The sequence below is a fragment of the Anarhichas minor genome, unplaced genomic scaffold (assembly GCF_050575085.1).
Source record: "Anarhichas minor isolate MPS153535 unplaced genomic scaffold, ASM5057508v1 ptg000028l, whole genome shotgun sequence".
In the NCBI taxonomy this organism is placed as follows: domain Eukaryota; kingdom Metazoa; phylum Chordata; class Actinopteri; order Perciformes; family Anarhichadidae; genus Anarhichas; species Anarhichas minor.
The window spans coordinates 3550157-3573981 of NW_027466474.1; the positions used below are offsets into that span (position 1 = coordinate 3550157).

General features: G+C 43.0%; 1 protein-coding gene across 5 annotated transcripts in view; it reads left to right on the plus strand.

The window, feature by feature from the left end:
- Positions 1–12895, plus strand: part of enox2 (ecto-NOX disulfide-thiol exchanger 2) — a 146171-nt gene extending 133276 nt beyond the window's left edge. For all 5 annotated transcript variants that reach the window (XM_076102932.1, XM_076102930.1, XM_076102933.1 and 2 more), the window contains 5 exons: positions 990–1130; positions 5126–5182; positions 6123–6228; positions 8743–8828; positions 12078–12895. In XM_076102932.1, coding sequence (XP_075959047.1) covers positions 990–1130; positions 5126–5182; positions 6123–6228; positions 8743–8828; positions 12078–12209 — 522 coding nt within the window. In that variant the 3' untranslated portion in view covers positions 12210–12895. The remainder of the gene's footprint in view (positions 1–989; positions 1131–5125; positions 5183–6122; positions 6229–8742; positions 8829–12077) is intronic.
- Positions 12896–23825: the final 10930 nt, after the last annotated feature.

The window sequence follows — 23825 nt, forward strand, 5'->3', positions numbered from 1 at the left end:
TTCTTCCCTACTGAATCTTGATGATGCAACCGTTCCACTTTCTAAAGAACAACCCCTTTAATCTTAACCGTTAAGTACCGAAGAACTACTAAATTGACTCATTCTGGCATTTGTCAAGTGTCCACACTTAGCGAGCTGTCACAGGTAATGGAAATTATGATCGATTCATGTTAAGAAGAGAATCCGTTAATGCCGTGCTGTTCATTTCTGCTCACAGAGAGTAATTACCTTTGCAGCTTACGTCTCTCGTGGTGTGTTTATGGAAAGATTAGGGGAACGGATTAAATGAACTGGACGGCACTGAAATTGGATACCTCGCCTTTCCGGGGTGTCCACAAGTTGCTTCACGCAGACACATAAATTGCAATGAAATATTATCAGCGTGCGCTGGCAACCTGTTCCCTCGTTTGTGAATTATTGTGTGTGTCTCGCAAAGGCACTCAGTGTGTAGTTTAGCAACAGAAAACCCCTGGCTGTAAAGACCCCCCGTGCCTCAAAGACCCTTGTTTTGTTGACATGAACACGGCAGGAGGTGCATCTTTCCATCTGCGTTCGGCAGATAAATTGGCGATCAAAGCTTTGTCTAACACCAGTTCCTGCGTCGCCCCAAAGCGAGGATAAAACCCCAATGAGCGTTACTTCTCTCACCGTGTTTTTCATCTGTGTGTAATGAGGGATTCTTTCGTGTATTACAAGCAAACGATTTGGCAAATTATTCCTCTTGGACTCATTGGAACAGAATAGAGTAAGACCCTAACACAACTGTTTTCTCTTTAGTAAATGTTTATTGAAGATATAATTCACGTCGGTGTCTAATTGCTTTTTTGTTTTTGAGCTGAAGTTGTAATTACCGGTGTAGGGATTACATGCTAAATATTAATAAAACGAACGGCTGATTGTTCCTCTTTCAGTAGGTTAGTATTTTCACGGCTAGTTAGCTCACCGTAGCATTAGTGGCTTACTGTTCTCCCCTTTTTGTGTTTTTGCAGCAACTCTTAAAAATGAGGGATGAATTAAAACAGCGGGAGGCAGAGCTGGAGAAGAGTTTTGAGGACAAACAGCAGCTGAACAACCAAGTCCTGAACCTGAAGGAAGGACTCCAGAACCTGCAAAACACGCACGTGATGCAGGTTAGTCTGACAGAAAACACACATTACTCAGCTGGGTTTCCTGAGAGTGAAGCGAGGGGAAGAATCTACCACGTTTCCTTTTTTTTTTTTTTTTATATATATATGAAAGTTCATTTCTGGGTTACTCTCTTTGCTTGAAAGTGAACATTATCTAATTTGCACTTTAATAAGAAAGAAATTAGTTTCCACGCATGAAAGATACTGGAGGAATAAATCCTCGATAAACAAAAGGACGTGATGTGATCGTGGTAATGTGGAGTTTTGGGTCGAGGAAATGACTCAATAACTTGAACTAGTTTAAAAATTATTTCAAAGCTCATCAGATATCCCAAAGTAGCTATTTTGGGTTCGATCTGTGTGATATTAACACTGAGAGAAAAGACCTACCGCAGTGAGACTCTCTAACTTCAATGTTCTGGATTCCCATTTTCCTCCCAGGGAGCACATTTCATTCTTCTTTAACTCAGAGTCTAATCGACTGTTTCGTTTCTAATTTCCCTCCAAAAATGTTCATGATGCAGCTTTCACATTTTAAGTCTAGTAAAATGATTTCCCTTTACTTTGCTCTGGTTATTGTGCATAATTCCTCTCGTAGAAAACATACCAATAATCATCTGAAGGACTATTTGCGGTTCTTCGTTTTTACTTATGTTGTTTTTCTTTCTGTTCTTCAAAGTTTGTTGTGCATCAGTGTGAAAAACCTTCATAGACAGTTCATACAAACATGTTCACAACAGTGTCTCACAGAGGTAATAAATTACAGTGTTGGCTACACTACTGTATGTCTTTAGTGCTGAACCGATGAGTTGATTCATCTATTAGTACGCTGGCAGAAAAATAAAATCATGCATTTGGGTTTTGAGGTGTTAAAAACATGCAACTTGATGGCTCACCTCATCACTTACACGGTATCGTTTGCGTGTTAGGAAGCAATTTTTCGATGTCCGGAATAAAAATATGGGCATGTAAGTGGTAAAATGCCAACCTATCCATTAGTAAGGAGTGCCCGGTGGAGGAGTGAGTTTTAGTTGGATCTTAACTCTACGTTGAGAATTAGTTCAAACTTATCTAAAACATAGCTGGTGCACCAACCTGCTGTCGCTGGAATTTCCATTACAAAAGTACAAATCATACAAAACATGATAAATACACACAGTAACAGAAAACGATGTACATAAAGTCGTCTCGCATCATTTTTATATACCTTAAAAAAATACATTGTCTATTACAAAACCCCTCCATTATTACATACAAACTAAACATGTTGGCTCCTTCCTTTTGTTGTTGGTCCAGAATGGCACAGAAATTCTTTATAGCATATAATATACAGGTATAAATACTGTACAAAGCCGGAACACCAGCCTCTGCTGGGTAGGGTAGTTGAAGTCAAATATTTATCTTTGAAAATCACAAATCTAATGTGCACTTTCGTCAAACATTTATATGATCCTTCGTACAGCTGGATGTCGCTTTTATGGTTCTAAACTTTGCGTTTTACTGATATGTTCTCAGTGCGACCACGTAAAAAGAACCAGAAGAAATCCATTAATTTCACAACGAGAGACACATCGAGCACGGTCGACCGCAGTCAAATCGCTGCCGTATTTGTCTCGCAGCTGAGATTTCAAGTGACACTGACGACCAGCAACCCAATCACATTCCTCTCTGATTCCCCAACATCTCGTCCCGCGGGCTACATCGGCTCTGGCCAAGATATCACGTGATCAATACGTGCACACGGTATTAGTGTGATCGCCGCATGGGGAGGTATTACAGAAGATATTGCACAGATGTGAACCACTGGTGCCGTCGCAGAGCTGTTGCACACGGCCACACCGTCTGTTCGAGCCACTCCTGCTGCATTAGTCATCCATCCCAACATCCCATTTGTCATTTGATTGAACGCGTTGCTTACATTGAGGCGTGTTTTTCCCCCGACAAAGCTCCATCTGAAATTGATTAGAGGCGAGCTGTTGCGCTACAAGAGTATACGCTGCTAAATACAATGCAGCGTGATCTACAGTCTTATTAAACAATTTCAGCTTTCAAGGGCCATTTTTCTCTGTTAGGCGTGTCGTGTTTACAAATGTTTCAGGTGTTGTCCCTTATTCCCAGGATTCAAGTGCTAATGCTTGTCAATGTTCCTTCTGGCCTGGTGTAATGAGAGGAAGGGCTGCCATTGAGATGAGCCTCAGGTTCAACCGCCTATTAAATTGGATAATAATACGAACGAGAGGCTCTCAATCCACGCGGGGCTCTCTGTGTGCTGTCTGTGGGCTTTCAAATGTACTGCAGGTTTCCTGTAACGCAGAGCTGAATTTGTAATTCGCCAAAGCGTCTCTTCACTCACATCAACCGGAGTTGTCAATAGCCCGTTAATGGTGATGAGTTTGATTAGAAATGTGTCGCCACGACTGCGAGCTCGGGGAAAATATGCTAATTAAATTCCTGCATGTGGGCAAACATGAATCATGAGAGGCAGTCTCATTAAAGGAGGAAAGAGAAATCAATTTTTGGGGTGAGGGTTTCTCTGAAGATAAGCCGTCGTTTTGTGTTATTTGTCACGTTGACGAGATCTCTTCATGCCATCAGTTATCCTTCACAGGTCCTTCTGTCACCACACACTACTGATTGACACCAGTGCAGGTCATCGAGGCCATGAACCATATTACTATTGTGATCAAAGCAAACGCCTCGTGACATTTTCTCCATACATATATTTCAGTGCTGGCACTGATGATTATTTTTGTTATTGATTGATCTGTCGTTCATCTTTCTGATTTAAGGAGCACTTGAACGATTTACTATTTCATTTCTTTGAAGTAAAAGGACTTACAAGAGACACGGGTAAGAGAAAAACGGTCAAAATCGAACCGGCAGAGGCTGAAATATTAATCGAGCTCCGAAAATGCTCAATGCAAAGCAACAGCGTCTTTAAATGTGACTCTTGTCTGGTAAATGTCTTTAAAACTCCACACCCCAAGTTTGTTTTGTTGTTTTTTTCATGCTCGCTGTCGATGTTTAAGAGTCTTGAGCTCAACGTTGTTCTGTCGGTACTTTCGAAAGCTCCCTTCAGAGCTACAGAGGACATTATACAGCCGGCACAAGCCGAGTGCTCCAACAAGTGAACTGATGTTCGTGTGGAGTCTTTAAAATGTCAGAAAATACTGAAAAATGCTCATCGTAGTTCCCCAGGGCCACAGACGGTGTCATCTTAAAATTGCTGGTTTTGTCCAAAAAAACAGTCCGAAAACTAAAGATACTCAATTCAAATGGCACAAAACAGAGAAAAGCAGTAAATACGTCTGTTTAAGAAGCTGGAACCAGAGACGCTTTAGCTTTTCTGAAACGGTGACTCAATACATTTGATGTTGATAATCCTGTGATTACCAACCAGGGGTACTTGTACATTTAATTGCGGTGTTTATAAAGATTGTAGAGTAGCTACGCTGATTTAATCAAATAGAAATTAAGATTTTGTGATATAATAATCATCAGAATAACCGATAACCTTTCAGCCGCCATAGGCCAACTACCCATGGACATTGCTCAGTTTCCCTTTGACGTGACTCTGTTCACCACCTTAACACGAGATGTTGCAGAACAAAGAGACTTCCTGTCTGTTGAGGAGGCACAGGGACCTGGAGCCCACCGTGCAGGGCTGTGGGCGTTCTTCCAAACAGAAAGGTTGTGAGCACTGGTCTGATGGAACAATGGAGTAATTATCTCTGCACCGATATATTCCCAGGAAATCCGAACCCACAAAGTCTTTCATTGTTGCAAAATTAATAGCTCACGTTAATTATATCCAAATGTAGTTGAGCGTCTCTTGTTTTCCTTGTTTGTTCAAAGTCAGCACATTTCTGGACATTATTCTAAAAATAGACGATGCCTGTGTTTACTGTGCTCGCCCCCTCGTCAGTCTGACATTAGCACTTAGCTTCTTTTTTTTCCTCTGTGGTTCTTTTCCCTCATATGTCTCTAATGCGCTGCAGCTGGAGACGTCGAAGGAAGACGACGGAGGCAGCGAGGAGAGCGCTAATCAAACCAGCGTAAGTGGGAAAAGGTTGAGCCCTCTCCCCCTCTCCCCACTCCTCTCCACATATTGCTTTGTGTCCTCATTCTCCCTTCTTCTTCTTCTTCTTCTTCTTCTTCTTCTTCCTCCTCTGACACTCTCGCTAACCTCTGCCAGTGACATGACAGATCATTAAGGGCCAATCCAGTTCACTGCAACTGCATGAATAAATCACCCAGACACAACTGGGCTAGGAAATACAGAACTCATAAAGTCAAAATGGCTCGCACATGTGCATATGTCCCCACACCCACACACAGTGTTGTGAGTGTTGTGGATAGATTAGAAACGGAAAAGGGCCACCAGGCATCTCGCACCATAAGTGGAAATAGTACACACACAATACCGTGTAGGACAACAAGTAGACAAAAAACTCTTCTGCCATTTTTCTGCCACCTGTCAGATCTGAAACAAACAGCTTGATCATTTCCTTTCCAAGTCTCTATCTATCTATCTATCTATCTATCTATCTATATATCTATATAGATAGATATATATCTATATATATGTTCTTCTTCCACTCATCCTTCCTTTGTGTGTGTGTGACATGCATTTCATCCCTCTATCAGAAATATAGCCGCTGGCAAACAATTCTCCCTCGCCTCATTATCCTCGTCTTCATTGTCTCGCCGTATTAATGTGTTGGTCGTGAAACTTCCTGATGTTTTCATTCTCATTCATGTCCGTCTGTTTACTGCGTGCCATGCATCGGCTCAAGTTTAAGCTTGTTTACTTCTCGTCAGCCACAGTAGCTGGGAGCAGATTCCTTTAACGTAACTGTCTAACTGTGTGTGTGTGTGTGTGTGTGTGTGTGTGTGTGTGTGTGTGTGTGTGTGTGTGTGTGTGTGTGTGTGTGTGTGTGTGTGTGTGTGTGTGTGTGTGTGTGTGTGTGTGTGTGTGTGTGTGTGTGTGCGCAGGAAGCCACTGTTTCAACCGTGGTGTCCTGCAGTCAGGAGAAGGAAGGCCCCACAGAGAGGAACCCACCGAGTCCCGTCCACTCCGAGAGGGAGGCTCTGCTCGTTGGTACGCTGACACAAATCTGACTCTTGCGTCGCTAATACCACTTAGGTGTAAATTCTGTAAATGCCCAAACGTCCACCAGGACACAAGGATGAACCGATTACAATTTGGTGGTCAAAGGTCACTGTTTTTTGCCATAACTCAAGAATTCATATGCTAATTAGGTATTGTATAGTTAATGTCCCACAAATGTCTAATAGGATAAAAAGATAAAGCGGTGGCATTTTGGGATGACATAGATTTGACTGGTTGGCGGTGGATTACACCCGTGAGTCGGTAATTGTAGCTCACCTATGAACTGCTGCGTAGTCGTAGCTACACGTTATTGTTATTAAGGATTTGTAGCGATACAGGTTTTCTGTGGCACTCGGTTTGTAGGAATTTGATTAATTGCACATTTGTTCAAGAATAAACTACGCATAGGCACAATATCAATCCCAAAATGATGTTGAAAAACCTGAAACGATAAGCACCTGCTCAGCCTCAGTGTGCTTTAAACCAGCTACATGGTACATCCAATCATCTGAGCATGTCTAAAGTGTTTATACCTGCTTCAAATGGCCACCCTGCTGTTCTAGCTGCCTCCAGGCATCTCTCTCTCTCTCGCTCTCTCTCTCTCTCTCTCACTCTCACTCTCACTCTCACTCTCACTCTCTCACTCACACTCACTCAGAGAATTGAGGACGGTGCTTTCAGACACCGGGCGGTTGCCTCCATTTTGAATTGGCGGGAGCAGGTTAGAGGCAACTCCCGGCTACCTTTTGATTCCACCAGTCTGAACACCACAGCGTCTCCTTTAATGGGTCATATTGCTTCCTAGCAGCTTAATCCTTGCTTATTGTCCCAGGCCAGATGTGTATCATTCAGGGAACTCTGACACAGTCAAATCTGCTCCTGTATGGTTTCCCTCCCTCTTCCTTCCTGCGGCTGCCGCCAACCACGGCAGCACATCTGCCATTATGAAAACAATGGCGGCGACCACTCCGTGTGTGAAAGCAGTCTGTAGTGGTGCGTAGAGTGAAGAAAGAGAAAGAGGGATCAGTCACTTGCACACCTGAGCAATTCCTGTGTAAAGTGAGCATTACTGTAAAATGGTCTGTTGCAAATTGTCGGACACGGCCTCAAGCCCCTCTCACTTCCAGTACACAGAGGCCTGGAGGTGGGTGCATATTGCTAAATGAATCTGTGTTATATAAAAGTACCATAAAGTAATTGACACGGCACAAACCTGGGGGCGGGAAGTAATCCGGCACGGGGTTATTGGTTGCTTTCTGGAGCTACAGGCGTTGTACTTGATGCGTGTTTGAAGGGGCTAAGATAGTACGATATTCACAGAATGGTTGAGGAACGGGGGTCAGAAGGGGCTTACGGCTCGGCTTTGCTAAGGGCACTTCAGCAGATTACCACGGCATTGTTGAAAACTGGCAGCAGGTGTGAAAGCGGACATTCTCGTGGTGCCTTCAGATACGGTGTGAAGCACGAATGCATAAAAATTCAGGAGAAATACTCAAGAGATTTGCTCTTGCTGGTGCAATTTAAGTTGAAATCTCTTCTGCTACCGTTGAGATGTACATTTGCATGACAATGTAAAAGCATAAGCTTTGGATTCCCATCAGATTCAGAAACGTCTGATGGTCACAGTTTGCCTTTATCCTGAGTTGGCAGACACAACGGAGGCAATGTGGTGCAAAATAAGGGGAGCAATTTGAGTTTCTGTTGACTTTTAAAAGTGCTTGAATGATCGTCTCATTTGAATATGTATTGATCATGAATCTGAGTCTTAATATGAGCTCTGACACTCAATCATATTCTGTCATTCTGCACACAGCGAGTGGGTGCATGTAGTTACAGCAAACGTCTGTACTAGTAGCTCTTTGAAGGCAAATAAACACAGACAGCAAAACCGCTCCAGTGGGCGATTTTATGCAAATAAATCAACATGAGATCTGCTTGGTATTGTATCTGAATCGGACCATAAGTCTCGCAGTCATTGTCAGTGGATCAGCTCCAGGCTTGCACGTTGTTTGTGTTCGACTTTCGACTTACCTCCTGCCGGGGTGGCAAAAATGAAGCCTTGACGTAGTAATTAAAAGCCTCAAGTGTTTTCTGTGTCGTCGTCCTCGTGTCGGAGCCAGCGGAAGGCTCCGTGACTTTAACACTGTTTGTGTGTTGATTCCACTGTCGGTCCCCCGCTGCTCTGTAGGTGGTTAGTAAGCAGAGGTGGAGGATTATCTCTCTCCCCGGCCCCGTCTGTGAGCCGATAGCAGATGGTTTGTTTGAGCTGGGGGAAGAGTACGGCTTTTTGATGAGAGACAACAGCACCAAAGCTGTCATTAAACACTCCCTGTAATCTGGAGCCACAATATACAAGAGGCTCTTAACAGCACCGGGACTCCGTCAGAGGAGAGCAGCGGCTACATTCGTTTGTCTGTTTTTGACAGGCGACAGAAATTGGAGGTTTGTGATGCGTCTCTGCTTTTAAAACATGTTTCAATGACTCGTTTGTTCCTCCTTCAGGGATCATTTCGACGTTCCTGCACGTCCATCCGTTTGGAGCCAGCATCGAGTACATCTGTTCCTACCTGCAGCGTTTGGACACCAAGGTAAGCGGCACGCATGAGTCAAGACCCTGGCGTAGATTAGCAGAGCCTGCCCTCGGTGTCCCTGTGGACCAGATACACCCATACTGACTGTGTCAGCCCCCCACACAGGGCTGACATATGGGCTCGCTGTGTGCCAGGGTCCTGCTGTGTAGAAGAGACACACGGCCCCTCGGGGCATTAGGAGGGCTCGGTCATGCTTTTTCAGCCATTTCCATTGAAGTGGATGCGTTTGGAGGAGACGTCTTAAGGTGCACTTAAAAGGAGTGGTTTGATATTTTGGAGAGCAGTATCGATATTATCATCTAACTCTCTGCCAAAATGTCAAAGTATCCCTTTTAGCAATCAGAATAGGATTGGCTGGATGGAGATTGTGTACCTTTTTTGTGGTAATCTCTTTGAGGTTAAGATTTTATTTGCAAGAGAGGCCTGATTAGGGATCGGTTCAGCTAATACCCAGATCTGTTAAACTCCAGCGCTAACAAATCTCGTATCAAACCTTTCTTATTCGCAAAAAGCCCTGGAAAACATAAAGTAGTAGCCTTCTTTTACCTGACTGCCACTGGTTGAAATGACACCTGTGGCAGATTAGATCAGCTGCAGATGAATAGAGATAATTCTGTAACGGCTAGAATATAGAAAGTCTGGCTGTTCTCTGGTTAATATGCTCTCTGCAGCTGGTGTCTGTATTCAGCCAGAGATTGTTTGTGAGTGAAAAGTCATTTCTTAACACCGCTGTGCGTTTGCCAGTTGACTGAGAGGCAACTGTTCTCTGGAGAAATGATCTGGCGGATAACCTTGCACCAATTTACCCTTCAGTATTTGGAGTCGGTAGTAAAGAACTGACGGCTGCAGCTGTGAACATTCAAAAGGTAAACGCTACCAACTGTTGCGTTGCTGCCTTCTCAGCCAGGAAACGGTGTTCAGACAAAGGACTCTTATTTGATAAATGGATCCGATACTGGATTGTAATTTGATGAAAGGGTATCAAACCTCATTCCTAGACCCGAGTACAACAGAGGAAACATGCAGAGAGAAAAAGAACAATTCGAGTCAGTCACAGAAAAACACTTTCACAGACGGCATCAGAGACAATTAGACATCTCTGAATTAATGTTTGGTTGCAAGTAGAACGCTTTGTTTTGGGGAAGTTAAATGTCGGAGAAGGTTTCTCTCCTGAAATGTCGTAGCTATACGTCTGGCCATATGTGGCTTGTTGTGTGATTTCCCCTGACGCCGGAACATACTGTATTAAAAGTAGATCCTTCATTCTGACACTCGAAGCCAAACACCGTCCTTAGTTTCCACTCTGTCTGGCCGAAGCGCGGCCATTTCATCCCCGTCTTTCTGGACGTATTATCGCTCCTCACCGTCACTCACACGAGGCTTTCAAAAGGGCGACCCTCAATGTCACCTCCAAACGGTAACACTGAGATTAATGGCCTCTTTAATGGATGGAGTCCTTCAGAAAAAGAAATTGTCAGATGTCACCGCTCCCTTTACAGTCGCAGTCACCGGCCAGACAGAAGACACACTAAACACCGTCACATTTCAAGCCACTTAAACTTCTCAAGAATTAATTATTCTGTCAAAAAACTTTGTCTCTGCGTCCATAAAGGTTGCCCCAAGAAATGAGTGTTCTCTGTAGCAGCTCTTTGGATACGCTCATCACCACCCTGACTCAGCCTCACACATGCAAAGAATAGAGTGACCGTCTCCTCTCATGCCTTTTGGGGTTTTTTTTGTCTTGTGTGTCTGTGCGTTCATGTGTTGATACACTTGTGTGTGTGTGTGAGAAATCGTACGCCCACTCTTGTCTTTCTGTGTGCGTATGAGTTTTGCTCGTGCGTCTGTTGTTCTCACATCGACTCTCCGCTACACACATCAAGCAGCCCACAGAGTTTTGTCAATTTCACTGACTAGACTCTCCAACAACAAGCCCGATCCTCTCTGCTTATCTACCGGCTCCACGCACAGCTCCATTGTCTGTGATGTCACACCAGTCCTATCTCCGTGATGGGCCTTAATGCGTCCTGACATCAGCACCGGGCTCCAACAACCCAGTTATTAATGCAAGACAGTGCGGGGCGCCTACAGCAGCTCGTACAGTGGATTTTGGCAACGTCACCTCAGGATTTCAGTTGACTGATGATCCTCGGCCCACCCGAGTGGTGTGAGCCAGATTACGCTTAGTCAGGTGGCAGCTATGCTGTCACACTGTCGCTATAAACGTAGTTGCACTATGATTGTTTGCAGTCGGGGTGCGAGTGAGAGTAGAGAGGAGGTGTTGTGTGTAAAAGAATAAAGTTTGGATGGATGAGCAATGTCCAAAGATAACTCAAAACATGAACAGTCATTCTTATCATAGCAACATGCCCTCCTATCTATTCTTTATGGAAAACATGTAAACTTTAAGTAAACATTTGTGATTTAGCAAGAAGACAGCATTTAAAGTAGCACGCCTCATCTTAAAGCAGCAATGTGTAGGATTTAGTGGCATCTAGTGGTGAGGTTGCAGATTGCATCCAACTGAATAGTTCTTCGCTCACTCCTCCCTTTCTAAGCGTGTCGGTGAAATGCGGTGGCAAAAGGCTCTTTCTAGATCCGGCGTTAGGTTTGACCATTTCGGGCTACTGCAGAAACATGGCGGTGCAACATGGCGGACTCCGTGAAGAGGACCCGCTCCGTATGTACAGGAGATATAAACCTAATCTCATTTCAAAGCTAACGAAAACACAACGATTCTTAGTTTCAGGTGATTATGCACTTATGTAAACGCAGTTGTGAATATTATGCTCCATTTTTGCTAATAAATCCCCCTAAATCCTACACACTGTTCCATTAACATGCAGACGGTTTTTTTTTAAATTGGAAGGCCTCACATTTTGATATTGACTAAACATTTGTGCTCGTGTGGATCACAGAGGTATGTCTGATAACACAGGAGATGGCTGCAGAGCTGATATGTTCGAGTGTAGCAGACAGCCGGCAGCTAGAGCTCAAGATTCACGTCACGAATGCCAACAACGTTTCTCAAAGGTCCATTAAAACACCGTGGTCCATTCTGTCAAAAAACAAGATTGGAGGATGAACAAAAAATTGAATTGAGACGCTGCATCGGCAGCCAGGTCACTGGTGACACTCTGCAGACCAGAGCAGTGTCTTGTTCGTTGTCTAATGCTGGTCTGACGAGTGTGTGTGTGTGTGTGTGTGTGTGTGTGTGTGTGTGTGTGTATGTGTGTGTTTCCTCAGATTAACACCGGTGAGGTGGAGGCTCTTCTTTCCCGGCTGCCCTGCACCTTCAGACAGGAGCTGACCGGCGTCGGAGCCAGTCTGGAGAAACGCTGGAACTTCTGCGGCTTCCAGGGCATCAAGAGCACGTAGAGCCTGCCGCTGCCGCTCCTGGGACATGGAAGACACGAGACAACACGGGGACACTGTAAAGACGCGAAAGACACAGTATAAAGCCCACAAACATCAGAGACGGTGGACTGTACCTGACTGTACAGGGACACGGAAGACTGAGCACAGATCTCGAGATGAGGAGGGAATGTAACAGCATTTCAGGGACTCCGTAAGGTGGCAGAGATGTAAAAAACCGCAGCATTTTCATGGTTACGTGAATGTTGACACCAAAACCGCGGTGGCAGAAATCTTCATGAGCTTGAACGCGGTGTCTGCAAAATATTTTTAGACGTAACGACTCTCCAGGAGTTACAGAAGACCGCCGACTCCCACAGTCACTGGATTATTATGTAGTAACGGCCCACATGGGCGGGGTGTCGTGCTTTCTGAGCCTGCAGTTGGCTCTGTATGGTGTCAGTGTGAGCAGCCAGGACTACCGGAGCCGAGGAGGCTTATCAGGGTCTAACTGAACACTTGAACCTCAGAACCCTCCGGCCTCCCTCTCTTCTCTTTTTGCCCTTCCTGGTTTGTAAAATAGATCTAAAAATGGATATATTTCTTCATTTTCTGTAAAGGCTGTCGCATAGAATCATTTGTTGTAATACACTGTAAATGCTTGGATGATATTTTTGATTATAAAAAGACGTTTGAATATATAAAAAAAAGTTTGAAGTCATATTTTAAACGTGTATCCGATGCTCGGAGAGTCTGGTTGTAAAGTGTGTGTGTGTGTGTGTGCGTGTGTGTGTGTGGTGTTCTAGTGCCTTTCTACAAACCTGCCAAGCTTCACTATCAGTCCTGAGAGACGCACACAAATGCACCTGCACAAAGACAAATGGCCTCCTTCTCCGTTGGCGCCCGTTCTTGCTTGAAGGGCATTATTTTATTTTCTACCCTTTTCCTCCTCTTAGAGTAGCTTCACTCAAGGCTGATTTTAGAAACCTTTCATAAGGCCATTTGTGTCTTTCAAAAGCAAATGAAGCCGGGCTGAAAGCACAGCACAGCAGCGTCTCACCTTACTGGGAAACACACCTAGGGGGATCATGTAATGATGTCTAATTGGTGTGAAGCAGTTGTTGTGTGCTGTTGCTATACCATGACGGGTACACAACATGTGTGTGTGCGTGCTCCTCTCCAGGATCCATATATTAGGTGGTTGTACAACACTTCAGAGGGGAGTTTTCTTCTCCATCTCTGCCAGATAGAGAGCTCTTGCCGCCAGCACTGGAGGTTCCTCCCAGAAGCCCAGTCGAGCGTTCTTAATGCGCCTCCGCTGGGTTATTTGGCGGCGTGCTCTCCTCCCTTGTCGCTCTGAGAAACAAAGGTTTGTTATTACACATGATTTGCGCTCGTCGGCCTCCTCCATCTCCTACAGGCATTGCATTTGAGAAATTGGCGCTCATGCACTTGTCAGCGTGCTACTCCTTGTACCTGAATTAATAATGGGGAATGAGTATGTTTTGCCTCCAAGTTTCGACGAGGTTTTTCCTTCCCCGTGCATGTATCCATTATTAACGGCATCGGTTTGAACGGGAGGAGGGTTTCACGTGTGAAAAGGAAACCGTGATCTGTCTTGGGAGTGGCATTGTTTGCATGTTAAATACAGTATGTAACCTCCAAACACCTTTGTTTGTAGGCTGCTGTCGAGCGTGATTAGGAAAGAGTGCGACTGCTCGTGCTGTAATGCAGTGCATTATTTCTTTTACATGTAGGCAATACGCAAGATCAGGTCTGTCTCTCTCTTATTAGACATTTTCCACTTATTTCTTACGACGATGGTGATGTTTCTGATGGATGGGGAACTGCAAAATCCACACGTTTCAGCTTCTGCCTGCTTGATGGCGCACATGGGATGGCGAGAGATGCTTCCTGTGTGGAGTTGTGCATCACTACACTTCCTCTCCACACACTGTAAGACCCCTGATGACTAACTCCAGCACACCTCACAGCAGCCTCTCCTCTCTCACTCATTAGCTTTCTCTCTTGCTCCCCCTGACATAAACAAAACACTAATATGGCGCGTTATTTTCTTTCAGAAGCAGCTTTCTGCCTCGCGTTTCCTCCCAACTGAGTTGCCGTTCCTACGCACTGATTGACTGCGGGCGCTCGCAAATTTATCTCTTTTACAGGCGTGTTTGTGTGCGCGCGCACACGCACACAAACGCGCCTGTGGTTGTGCATCAGATGCTCGGGCGTCACACAAGGAGGTAAACACAGACTAATTAAATCCAGCAGCAGTCCCTGGTGAATGCCGCTCTCCATTCACTGTTGTCTTCTCATCGCTGCGACACAGCGAGGAGCCTCCTCATTAGTTCAATTCAAGGTGTATGCAAGCCAAAGCCATCCGGGGGTGTGATTTACTTCAGCGGAGGACGGCTCCCACCTTGTGACGTCACTGGGAGAGATGTTTGAAGATGTCCTTGGGCATCTGCTGATGTCGAGCTTCAGCAAACACCGAGCCTGGGATTTAAATGTAACGGCACAAGTGTCATTTTCTTAGAATGAGTCGCTTAAGGGGTATAATTGGACGTGAGGAGATAACCGGGTACTTTCGGGTGATATCACGATGCTCGAGATAACCCTTAATTACCTTTTCCTCTCATGTTGCTTCCTGAAGGCATCTACTTAATTATGATTATGGCCTCCCTTGAGCGAGCAGGTGAGAGGATGCTGGCCGTGCGAGTGGTCCAGAATAAGAAAGCAATCACTACAGAAAGTGGATTAGGAGAACACACAGAGGGGACATCGCTTTGTAAGCTTGTCCACACGTTGGCCGTGGACCGACAGATTTGCGGTTGAAGAGGTTGGACGGTCCTCGGCTGATGAAGCTCAACGTATCTAGATGAAGCTCAAACAAAAGCTCATTGACACGATGTGATGAGTCAACAGCTCCTCCTATTGAGCGCCACAGCAGCTACACCTCACATTTAGTCAGCCAGTGGGCCGGCACCCGGGGGGGGATTTGCATTGAGAGTGTGTGTATGGCCACAGCTGCAGGTTTTTTTTTATCTCAATAACATCTCCACGGTCTTCATTTTAGATATACATAAAAGATCCTAAAATGTACTCTACATCCAGGGTGCCAGTGCTGCACTAACAGCTCCAGAAACATTTGCCTGCAGGCTCTTGGAATGACATCTTAGGAACCAAAAACTATGGAGTATTAAAACTAGAACGAAAGAGATTTCTGTTTCTTTGAGGATTATTAGTTTGGCAGGTACCAAATCATGTTTTGCACAATGTTTTTTGTTTACTGCATTTCGGTATGCTCGGAGAATTGCATGCATTTTTAGCCTGAATGAATGGCAAGTGTTGGAATAATTGCTTTACACTGCTCTCTGGGGTGTCTGGGCACAGGATATTAAGCTGACGATTTCCGTGGAGTGTGACACATGGAGCATCTTACTGTTTAATTCAGCGTCTCTGCGTCTTTCTCTCTCCAGCAGTGAATGCCCAGAAGGTATTTTCGCCCACTAAGCGGGCTGTGCCACATCAAATACTCAGACCCTACAGGTGAGAGGAAAGGTAAAGAGGGGAAGTCTCTCTCTTCTTTTGGAAATGTATTCATGGGATTCTTCCAACAAACTTTGCCGTTTAATTCTGTTCACTCAAAGAAAAACGTCTTGGCCAAAGACGCTCCTGCCGTTAGGTCCAGCAGTGGTATCGCTGGCCCATTAGTTGGTGAAACCAGTGGGCCTGATCAGTGCGTTTGATCTGAAATGCCAGCACATGTCAGGCTCATGCCAGGTTAGATGAGATCTCCTCTCTCCTAATGAGCGATGGCCACTCTTCATGCTGTTATGAATCGAGTGACCTTTACCAAAAAAGAAAGAATTGCTTCACACAGACGGCAATTATCTGCACAGTGGGAAATTATTTGAGCAAAGTTTGTTTTTGGGGTATGAGAAGAGGTTGGGTCAGCGTGGGTTCTCTAGCGTATACGTTCTGTCCTTAGACACTGATTTTAAGTATTAATTGTGTTTGGCAGCAGAGAGCTGGCAAAGCATCCTCATGAGGGGTTTGCAGTTAAATGATTGTAGGATTTTCATTATGTTCTTGTTGGACTGCAAACACCTGAAGGCCTGCAGGGACGCCGGCCACCTGAGGAGGTAAGTAGTGTACATAAGCACTGTGGGCCGGGGCCCAAAGCGACGCAGCACGTCCTCGCTTACAAAGCCAGGTTTGTGTCCGTGAAGTAAACAGATAATAGGAGTCGGCGGTATGAATAAAACCCTCTATCACACCGTTAGAAATTCGTTATTACTATAGTGTGATGGAAAATTGAGGAAAAACAGGTGGGAAAGTATTTTTACCACGTTTAATGCCTGAGAAATAATATAAAATAATTAGAACTTTATTTATATACCGCCTTTAAAAACAGAGTTTACAAAGTGCTTTGATAGCAAAAGCAATAAAACAGCAGAAAGCTAAACAGGGAGGCCCAATGCAGCTAGAGATAACAAAGGAAAACCTCAATTATAATGATATGAGAAAATCCTAGAGATTAAATAGAAGTATACTGTGGATTTAGTTATTTCTCGTGTACCTAAACTTGTTCTACTTCATCAGATCTTATGTCACTTTTATAATAATTTGCTAGTTATTCAACCAAAGACTCTCTTGTCATTACAGACTGAAAGAAAAGTTATCATTGGGATGATTTTATAGAAAGAGTCTAAATTATTATTAACTTGAAGCCACAACTTGAAGCTCTTCCTGGAGCTACATCTTTAACTCAGGTTGGGTGGGTGGATGAGACATGGAGCAGGATATCGAATGAGCTCACTGGTCCTGGACCCTGAATCACAATGAGGAGGGCTGGACCTGATGAATGCTGGAGGTGAGGGAGCGTCAAGGCAGCACTGGAATGACAGCCGAAAGCAGCCTTCACTGCGTTCTGTTAGTCGTGTGTTTTGCTCAGAGGGGGAAGATGTATTCAGATCTTTTACTTCAGAAAAAACGGCAAACTGCTGTAGCATTCGTGTAAAAATACTCTGTTACAACAACCTGCATTCAAAATCATACTCAAGTAAAAGTACAATTGCGTCAAAGTATACTTAAAGTACCAAAAGTGAAAGTAGGCCTTCATTATGCAGAGAATCATTATATTACTGTATTATAATCAGTGATGCATTATTTGTGTAGCGCTTTACTGTTGTTGTCTATCCTGTCATTGTTCCTAACGCAACACTAAAGTACAGGAAACGCAAAATGATTTATTCTAAAAAAAAATAATAATAATAATAAAAAAGAGACGGTTCATACATAATAATGTTAAAAAAAACAACATTCAGGTTTAATCGTCTTTTGTTGCTGAATTATTCTTTGACCTTGTGGGCATTTCTGTAGCACTTTGCCTGTAAATCACCTCAATACCATCTTGTAACAGTGAACTGCCCAAGCTAATCATCATTAATTTATTCTCATTATACATAATATAGTTTCCAGAAAATATGAAGCTTTTTAACTGCAGTTACTGTGGGTGAACCACAGAGGCGAGTGTGTCAGTGACATTGAAAGTGCTTCAGTCTTCAGTTATCGTCTTTTGATTCGATGCTGCAAAGCTTGATCAAGATCCCCGGGATACATTCTAGCTAAATCAACGGTGACATCTCTTGAGTTTTGGCTCAATGTGTGACTGACTACTTATTAAACCGGATTGAATAAACTGACTGTTTATTTTGAAGCAGCAGCATCTCAAACTGGAGGTATAACATGTAGTGGTGAACATGTAGTACTCTTATTCTTTTATGAGACAGGCAGTTGAGATGTATTTTTTTATAGATTTTCTGACATTTTGCAGACAAAACATTTCATTGATTAATTGAAAAGAATATTATTAGTTTTAGTCCTAATTATGAGTCAGTGTCTCTGCACATTGCTGTAGCCTTCAGTGTACTTTTTTGGCTTGAAACATGGCAGCAAAGATTATTCTCCAGTGGAGTGACAACATTTATTTCTGACGTGGTTCACCTGAAAAGTCCATTGAATTGACTCAAGTACCCTTTACACGAGAGAAAAAGAAAGACGGAAAGAAAGATCTTTCATGCTTTCACCCAAGTGCCTCAGCCATTCCTCCCTATCAGGGTACAATTGTGGAGTTTCACATTCACATACATGACCTCCTGCGTGATTAATGCAAGTGTCTTCATGTGAGAAGTCTGCTTTATGTCAATTTCCTTGCACAGCCAAAGCATTAATGCACTTCTCTCTTCAGTTCCATTATGTAAATAACAAAAAACCTGCATTCTAATAAATGCCAAGTAATTACAATGTGCAATGACTGATTCATGAATATTAATGGCATTTGACAACTCCCCACAAAGACGTACAAACAAGCTGTGCTCTGCATTTATCTGCTGGAACATTTAAGGTGTCCTCATGGGAGAAGGGATTTGCAAAGAACAGTTAACAAACAGCTATCGGCAATGTACCTTGCACATATTTTGCAGTTTTTCTGTGTATTTTTCTGACTCCCGAGGGTAGCTAGTCAAATGTAGGCAGTGCTGTTTGGAGATATATCCAGTGAAATGTTCCCAGCCAGCCATCTACAATCAATGGTGAATATTGAGCTTTTTTTGTTTTGCCTCTAAGAATCCGAGCAGGGTCTTTTTTTCAAGGCTCACTTATACATTCAAGTATCACTGTCTAAGAAGAGGCAGAGAAACCAATTTATTCGGATAAATAGTGGAAATGTCTCCCCTGCAGTCGAGTTCGGTGAGGGACCACATGAAGATATCGTGTGAGGACTGTGCGAAGGTGAGCATTGGAAAAGTCCAAATGTAGCGGTGACAGGACCACGACAAATAGGCCATCTACGTACGTGTCAATTTCAGAGTTCTTTAGATTGAAGAATCCTTCCCGACTTAGATAATAATGCAGTTTATAGTCTATTTTGTGCTACCAATCCCATCACAATCAAACGTTCTTCTTTTGTTGTTCTTTACAATACAAGCATAATCTCATTTTCACTTACGCGCCCCGAGATAATTTGACTGCAGTATTTTACTCCCCGTAGTTCCACAATTACATACATCATGTGCTTCAATAGACTTCACAAGACAAGAGAAGTTATGAAAGTAGTGGACAGGGAGTTATTCTTCACACTATTAACAATTTTCCATGTAGCCTTAATGTTGTTTTTATTTTCCTATAACTTTTTTAGCATAGTATTCATTCTTAGCTTGCCTCATTATCACTGACAGCTCATCTTAATATGTCTTGTATTTCATTTTAATGGACTTCGTTCTATATTTCATGAAATCTCTGTATGAACATTATTTCTTCCTACAGGCATTTTGCAACCTCTTTGTTATCCAAGACTATAATTTAGTTTGCTATAACGCGCCATTATAGGACAATTCTTTTCCCACAGTGATGTGTATATTTAAGTATCTTATGCAACATTCACCTCCTCTGCATAAACTCCTCACCAATGAATTACTGAACTCGTGTATTGCCTCATCTGTTCTTAACTTAACAACTTAAGTCTTTTTACTTCCTTATCCTTCAACGGTTGACAACCACACACAGCAAACACCCGTCAGTGATTATTTGTATCATTTATTATTAGAGTAGTTGAATAGTACCACCACATTTCCTGTAATACTGGTAGAAAAGGAGAAGTCGTGTCCAGACTCGACTATTGCTTGGTAGTTATCATGGATGTCCCAGGAGGTTGATAGCGAAGTGCAGATTATTAGAGCATTGATTGCAGAAGTCTAGGAAATTTCCCAGCTCAGTAAAGTGAGACCCTGTCGATGATTTTCTTCAATATTTCGTGTATTGCTTTTTTTTTTTCTGTCTGTCAGCGGTGCAGAGAAGAGAGATTGCATCACTGTATTAAGTCATAGGGAATACAGATACTGCAGGAAAAGCAGAGGCAGAGTCTAAAAACGGTTTAAATTCTCTTTATGCTTGCTGACAGCATGCACGAACGACTGGATATTATTTAATTAGCCTTGTTTCTCTCTTATCAAACCTTTAAGTCCTATGAATTCATGATGATGGGAGTAAACCTGTACCTGTACCAAGCGGCATGCATTATCATATTGCTCCATTCTGCTGATGTTTGAGACACGACCTCGGCAGTTTTACACATGACAAACGGGTTTTCAACATGTAGAGTTTGGCTTAATATGATGCACGAGGAGATATGATCAAACACAGTGAGACGGATATTTGAATTGCAAAAAATGTCCACACTGACGTGACATTTCGCCATGTTCACGATGGATGTTGCACACCCTGAAGAGGTGTTAACAGCGGAATCTAAACTACAAGCTGTTGATTTTAAGCAGAGTTTCAGCTGATTTACCATTATGTGAATTTGGTGCATAAACCTGGCTAAATTTAGTTCACCCTCTGCAGAAGTGTGACAGTATGCATTCCCCATGGACACAGCAGTGTACCATTTCCTGCGCTCCTTTTTTTCTGGTTTATTTCGGCAAGTCAACATTGCTTTACAACAAAGTGGAATTAATCACCCCAGATAGGAGGCATATTTTGGGTTATTCAATTCAAAGTAATGTGGTGGGAGAAAGGAGGGAGTGATTCTTTGCCTTAGAATGTGCCTTATAGCACACTTCCAACGAGCCCCTCTAATGCCACCATCAGGCCTGATTGAAGACCCGTTTTACTTTTTTAGGTACACACTTTGGGTAAATTAAACAATCACCAAGCTCACATTTTGGCCTGTAATTATTGCTTTCTTATGTTTCGTTTAAAACCAAATTAAGTGGATATGTATGCGAGTATTAGTCAAAGTTTGAAAGCTGACAGGAACATACTCTGCCATGTTCCACTCCGCAAAGATCATTTGCAATAAAACAAGGACATGCTGGACAGAATTTACATATTTCAGGTTCCCATTTTTATTATTTTCATCAGACGAATAAAGAAATTCAGATGCCACATATTGGTCTTGATGTAATACGTAGAACACGCGCTCAGATCGACAGTAAAACGTTGAACTCTAAATGTCACAGTCTATACTCTGAATAGGGAGAGATGAGTGGGTTTTTGTCTTGATATTATTAGATAATCATATTTCATCTGCTCTTGTATTCTTACAATAACGGAATATAAACCGTTTGTGTGACTTGGCCACTAGATGTAGGTCTCCCTTGATGCATAGAGGTCCAGCAGGTTCCTGTTGTCAGCTGGAGTGAAGCCAGAGAGAGAGAGCACAATGATCCTTAGTTGAGCATTAGTTGAAGAAAAGGCCAAAGTGCATATGGTGGAAGTTAAAACTTGTTTTTCACTGTGCACATAGAAATTCTAAACGGCCTTATCGAGTGTGCTCATCTTGAGTTTTGCCTGCATGTTTTCAGAGATCTATGGGGCATTGTGTCATCCAAGTAGTTTAGGTGACAATAACTTTATTTTATTTGACTGATTCATTGTGAAGAGAAATGGTAAATCTAAGCAGCTGGGAAGCTTTGGCACGAGAGAAACTTTCGCCCAAACCCCTGACGAAGATGAAACGAGTGCTCTGTGTTACATTACAGTCATTTAGCAGATACTTTTATCCAAAGCAACAATTCAGATTCTAACACCGTAGGCACAGCTACGGGAGCAATTTGGGGTTAAGTGTCTTGCTCAAGGACATGCGTCTAGCGGAGCCGGGAATCGAGCCGCCGATCCTCTGATTGAAGGACGGCCCTGCTCTCCACTTAGCCACGGTCGCCCATTCATTCATACGTTCATTGCTGCGCTTCACATGTATTCTTTTTTTTTTTTTTGGATTTTCTGTATTGTTGTTGTGGTTCCAACTTCAGGTTCTGTAACATTTGTGATGATTGGTCTTGTTCATGAATCACAAAGAAAGCCTTTTGAAAAGAATATGAGTTTATCATCACAGTGAGTGAGCAGCTAAAACATTCTGGGTGACCTCAGACTGCCAGTGATGATGTCTTCCCAAAAATCATGACAGCGTCACGTTTAGTTTAGGCCAAGAGTCACACACACACACACACACACACACACATACTCACGTGCACATGCACACGTGCACACACCCACACAGGAGGCTATAAACGGAAGGATGGACAAGTGTAAACAACTTTTTCTTCGTCTAATAAACGGCTCCTCGAGTGCTCAAGTCTCGTCTTGATCTCGTCTCTTATCGACCCCCGAACTCGCCTCCACATTTACGTCTGCGGTCCTCATTTTATCTGTGTGCTGTGTACTAAGCTGGATTCATTATTGCCTGTTGCAAAGTTGCGGCTGTATTGTTGTTTTGGATTAGCTTCATGTGCAATTCTCTTGTGTTGTGTGCGGCCGAGGCTTATAAATTGCCATTGCTTGACTGCGTTGGCCCATTAGGAGGTCTCAGACTAGCAGTTATTGGTAGAGCAAGCTGAGCTTAAAGTCTTTATCATTTACATGAGGACAACCTCAAGTCACCGTGGAGAGGGTTTACCATTTGTTTGGCAGATATTTCTTCAGTCTCACTCCTCCATACTCCTGTCAACGGAGTAAACAAAGCATTGTAAGGATGCTGAAATTCTCCCAGCTTGTGGCAGCGTTTTTATGAGCACCAGCGGCATATATTGATAATTTCAGGCTATCACAGCATCTAAAGCCCCCCTGTATGCTTCAGTGTTTCCTTTTCTTTCTGTTGATGGACTCCAGATGTCTAATCTGTGTCCTCTGCTAGATAAACAGGCCCATTAGAGATTTGATCGGCATGTTAGGACTTGGAATTTGTGATAAATTATTGCTTGACAGAGGTAGGCTACATTTTTTTGGTAGTTGACAGAAAATACACAATATTCTTTCAGGTTACCTGACTTTGTTTTGTTTTGTGACTAACTTTTCGACTGGCATGTGCGTTGATTGGTGCTACGTGCAGGTTTATAGTGACATGCAAATACAAGCACATCCACACTGTCAGACACAAATAAGTCCATGTGATTTCAAGAAATGTTCTGAAATACACAGTAAATTATACATAAAAGCGCATGTTAGAGCAAATCTATAATGTACTGTATAATTTCACTTAACCTCCACCTCAGTGAACAATTAATCAAATATGTCATGAAATCGACAGGACACTTTTTAGTGATGCAGAAACAGAAATTAAACTCTGTACATGTGCTGGTAAGGAAATAATGATTAGTCAGCAATGGTTAGTCTATTAGTCAACAAAAAAAGGACAAGAATATGATAATCGGTTAACTTTTGAAGTCTTGTTTTATAGCAAAAAAAGCCGCACATTTGATGATTCCAGGTTCCCAAATGTGATGATTTGCTGCGTTTTCTCATCTTTCATTATAGTGAATTGAATATTTTTACGTTTTGGACTGTTGGTAGGATAAAACTAAAATGAAAGTAATTTAATGACATCACTTATGGAAATCATGAAGGACATTTCTCACTTTTTTTTTGGTGGTTCATAGAGCGAACAATTAATCAATAGATGAAGAAAATAATCTGTAGATTAGTCCATAATGATTAGAATTATTAGATCCGTTGAGTAATTGTTTACAGCACATGCAATTATACTACATTTTGCACACATAACTGTGTAACAAGGGCCACTTTGTTGGGGGGGGGGGGGGGGGGGGGGTGAACAAGCCAGTGTTACTTCTG